Here is a 4,072-nt window from a genome sequence, read left to right as displayed (position 1 = left end):
GTGAATAAGGGTTCCAGTCTCTCCACAACCTCACCAGCATTTGTTGCTTGCTGTTCTGATAAATTTTGCTAGTCTTACTGGGGTGAGATGACATTCTCATAGTTGTCTTGATTTGTATCTCTCTCAGAGCTAGGGATTTTGAACATTTCTTGATGTGCTTGTTAGCCATCTGAATGTCTTCCTTGGTGAAGTGTCTGTTCATATCTTGTGCCCATTTTTCAATTGGATTATTCACCTTTATCTTGTGGCATATTTAGGTCAGGAATCTCTTCAGAGTACCAAGAAGCAACAATGTCAGTCTAGAAAGTTAGGTGCACCTGATTCAGGCCATGGTCTCTCCAAGTACTTGCTATGCATCTGAGAGCTGGACAATGACTAAACATGACAGAAGAAGAATTGATGCCTTTGAGCTGTGGTGCTAGAGAAGAGTATTGAACATATAACAGGTCTATCTTGTCTTGGAGAGGGTGAAACCAGGTTTCTCCTTGGAGGCTAGGACTATGAAGCTCTGACTCACATACTTTGACCAGGAGGGACCATTCCTTGGAGAAGGACATCATTCTCAGAAGGGTGGAGGGATAGTGCAGGAGGGGAAGACTCTGGATGAGATGGATTGATACTGTAACTGGGGTAATGGGTGCAAAAGTGTCGAAGGCAGTAAGACTGGCTCAGGATGGGGCAGGGTTCAAGAGATGATGTACATAGGGTCGCTATGAGTTGTGGGTGACTTGATGGCACATAACAATAACAACAACAATAACAGTTTTAATGACAAGTCACTCTATGAAGGTATTAAACTCAGACCATCATCCACCTTGAAACCTACCTCCTTCTGAAATCCCAGATTATCCTTTAATTATTAGCTCAGATGATAGAAGAATTGATGCATAAAAGATGAAAAATCAATGCCTTTGAGTTGTGGTGCTAGAGAAGAATATTCAACATATCATGGACTACAAAGAGAACAAACAGTTCTATCCTGGAGAGGGTGAAACCAGTTTGCTCCCTGGAGGCAAGGATTTTTAAACTCTACCTCACATATTTTGGGCATGTTACCAGGGGGGACAAGTCACTGGAGAAGGACATCAGGCTTGGAAGGGTGGAGCGACGGCACAGAAGAGAAAGACTCTGGATGATGTGGATTGATACAGTAACTGAGGTTATGGGGGCAAATGTGTTAGAGACAGTGAGACTGGCTCATGATAGGGCACAAGGTTCAGAGCCGTTGTGCAGAGTCGCTGTGAGTCACAGGCGATTCAATGGAACATAACAAGAAGTTATTATCAGCAGGTAATTCAAAGTGGAACAGGTCTTGCATAAAAACCAAGCTCCTCACATGATATATATGAGAGTCGTTAGTGATTTAAATGACTGACTGAAAAATCTCCAGAAACTTGAGAGACATTTTATTGTTGTTCTTATTAATCTCTAGAATGTAGACCATCAAAAGCAGGGAGGATTGGTTTTTTAAAAACAATCTAGTACAGTCTCTACTGTTAATAGATCACAAAATACAATAAATGTAGCAGATAACATAGAATCAAACAGATTTTACAAGTTAAACAGGGGCATAATCAAAACAATAGAATTAAAAATTTGTTTCCTAAGCTTTGTTTTATGGAAATCAAGCATCATGGGAGATAACAACGAATTTTCTGCTGAAAAGGAACTTCAAATACAAATTTGTAAACTACAAAATAGGAAAAATAAATTTGGAATATACTAAATTTGAGACCTGTTTCTCTATTCACAGTATAAATGTGTGCTCCTGAAAAGCCTCCAGGTCAGACACTATTAAGCTAAACCTCATGTTTTTCAAACATCTTTAGCTATATGGAATTCTTTACTGAAACAACATTCTCTGGCACTGGATAAATGAATCAGAGATAGCTTAATTATCTTCATTTAATAACTGTTTTGGTGACTTCTCTCAAGCCATAGCAAATACTCTCATTTAAAAGATGGCTAAGTTCTAGAATGGTTCTAAAATTATTTATCAATTACTGGACTAAATACAGCTAGTGAGAATTACAGAATTAATAATAGCTTAAAAACAATAATTATTTAACAAAGATAAATGTGAATTACTTAGAAGAGGGTTCAGTCGAACTGGGACATGAAGTACTGAGAAATCTCCTCTCTACCATGCCCAACTTTATTTCCCATCCCGAAAATGAAAAAAAAAAAAAAAAAACCAAATCAAAAAACAACAACTAAACAAAACAAAAATGAATACCTTATATTGTGTTTTCCAACGACTTCTAGTGACTAAGTTCTCTAGGCGAGGTTTAATAAAGTAATTATCCAAATAATGAAAGGATGTGAGCATATCTTGAGCACGTGACTTTTTCCTGGTTTCTGCTCAAGAGAATAACAACAAAAAGAATTACTTTTCCCATATGAAATACTTATATATAGTTTAAGGATCTCTTCCCATAGGTTCAAGGAACTTAGTTATTTGGTTGGTTAGAAGGACGTTTAAGTTTAAAATTAAAAAAGGAAGGAATACATGAAGTAAAACAAATCATGCTAATAGGTTATTAACTAGCCTGGTAGCATACCACATCAGGTGTCAGGCTGGTAACCTAAAAACTGGTGGTTTCAATTCACCTACAAGGAAAAGATAACTAGACTCCTCTGTAAAGAATTAAAGCCTTGGAAGCCCAATGGAAAGTTGCTATGAGTTTGATTCAACTCTTCAGCATTGAGGACCCATTAGGGAAAACAACACAGTAAGACCATGGAAAAAGATTACAGGTTTTTAAACAAATATTAAACTTTAACAATTACTTTCTGAAAACAAAACCAGCCAGGTGAAAAAGCTTTCCATATTATATTTTTTATTCTCTTACACCAAACTGACATGGATTAGTCTGAGCATGGCTTTTTAGACCCTCTGAAATTGTCTTCATCCTACCTTTGTAATGGTAACCCTTCCTTATACTATTTTAGCACATTCAACTCAAATATGTCTTCCTATTTGACTCGTCTTACAAACCTTAAAATCATTCCCATCAAGTCGAGTCTGTCTCAGAGCACTCTCTGCAGGGCAGGAAACTCTATGAACTTCCCCATAGGGCTTCCAAGGCTATACAGCCTTTACTAAGCTGGCAGCTCTATCTCTCTGCCAGGAAGGTGCTGGTAGGCTTGAACTGGTTAACTTTTGGTTAATAGCCAAGCACTTAACTCACAATTCACTGTCACATTTATTGTTGTTAGGTGCCATCCATTCAATTTCAACTCATAGGAACCTACTATGTAAGAGACTGAATATTGTTGATACAGGGATACTGTATATTCCATCTTCTCTGGATATCTTTCAGAGAAGCATCTGTATCTTTCAGTATTTTCCCCATAGAATCTTTAAGCATTGCAACACATGGCTTGAGCTGGTTCTTCAATTCTTTCAGCTAGAGAAATAGCAAGCAGCCTCTTCTGCTTTTGTTTTTTAACTTCAAGTTTCTGCACAACTCACTGTGATACTTTTTTTAGTCTTCTCAAGCTCCCTTTTGAAATGTTCTGTTCAACTTTGTTATTTCATCATTTATTTATTTTCTTCTCTACATCTTGGCTGAAAGCAGAGAGTAGCAGAAAAATGTCTATCTGTATTTTTTTTTTTACTATGCAAAGGCATTTAACTGTGTGGATCACAACAAACTGTGACTAACTCTGAGAAGCATGGAAATCCCAGAACACTTAATTGTGTTTATGTGAAATCTATACTCAAACCAGGAGGCAGTCATCAGAACAGAACAAAGAAACACTGCATGGTTCAAAATCGGGAAGGGTGTACACAACAGATCATCGGGAGGCTGGGGTCTATGAGGAAGAATGTGGCATCAGTATTGGAGGAAGACTCATCAAAAACCTGTGTTATGCAGATGACACAACTTTGCTTGTTAAAACTGAGGAGGGCCTCAGGCATTTGCTGCAGAAGGTCAAAGACTGTAGTCTTCAGTATGATCTGAAGCTCAACATTAACAAAACAAAGATTTTCACCACTGGGACAATTGGCAGCATCATGATAGATGACGAAGAGATTGAGATTATTTTTAATTTTTTTTTTTTTTTT

At 37.5% G+C, this 4,072-nt stretch overlaps 1 protein-coding gene across 1 annotated transcript in view; it reads right to left on the bottom strand.

Moving 5' to 3' along the window:
• CCDC82 (coiled-coil domain containing 82) overlaps nucleotides 1–4,072 on the bottom strand; it is a 49,944-nt gene that overhangs the window by 20,538 nt on the left and 25,334 nt on the right. Inside the window, exon 4 of the mRNA XM_006887330.1 lies at nucleotides 2,237–2,361. Within this exon, the coding sequence (XP_006887392.1) occupies nucleotides 2,237–2,361 (125 nt within the window). The remainder of the gene's footprint in view (nucleotides 1–2,236; nucleotides 2,362–4,072) is intronic.

This window comes from Elephantulus edwardii, unplaced genomic scaffold (genome assembly GCF_000299155.1).
Source record: "Elephantulus edwardii isolate Elephantulus edwardi_28Jun2011 unplaced genomic scaffold, EleEdw1.0 scaffold00056, whole genome shotgun sequence".
Taxonomy (NCBI): domain Eukaryota; kingdom Metazoa; phylum Chordata; class Mammalia; order Macroscelidea; family Macroscelididae; genus Elephantulus; species Elephantulus edwardii.
Note: the sequence above shows the minus strand (reverse complement) of the source record. Positions and strands in the feature narration are given on the sequence as shown.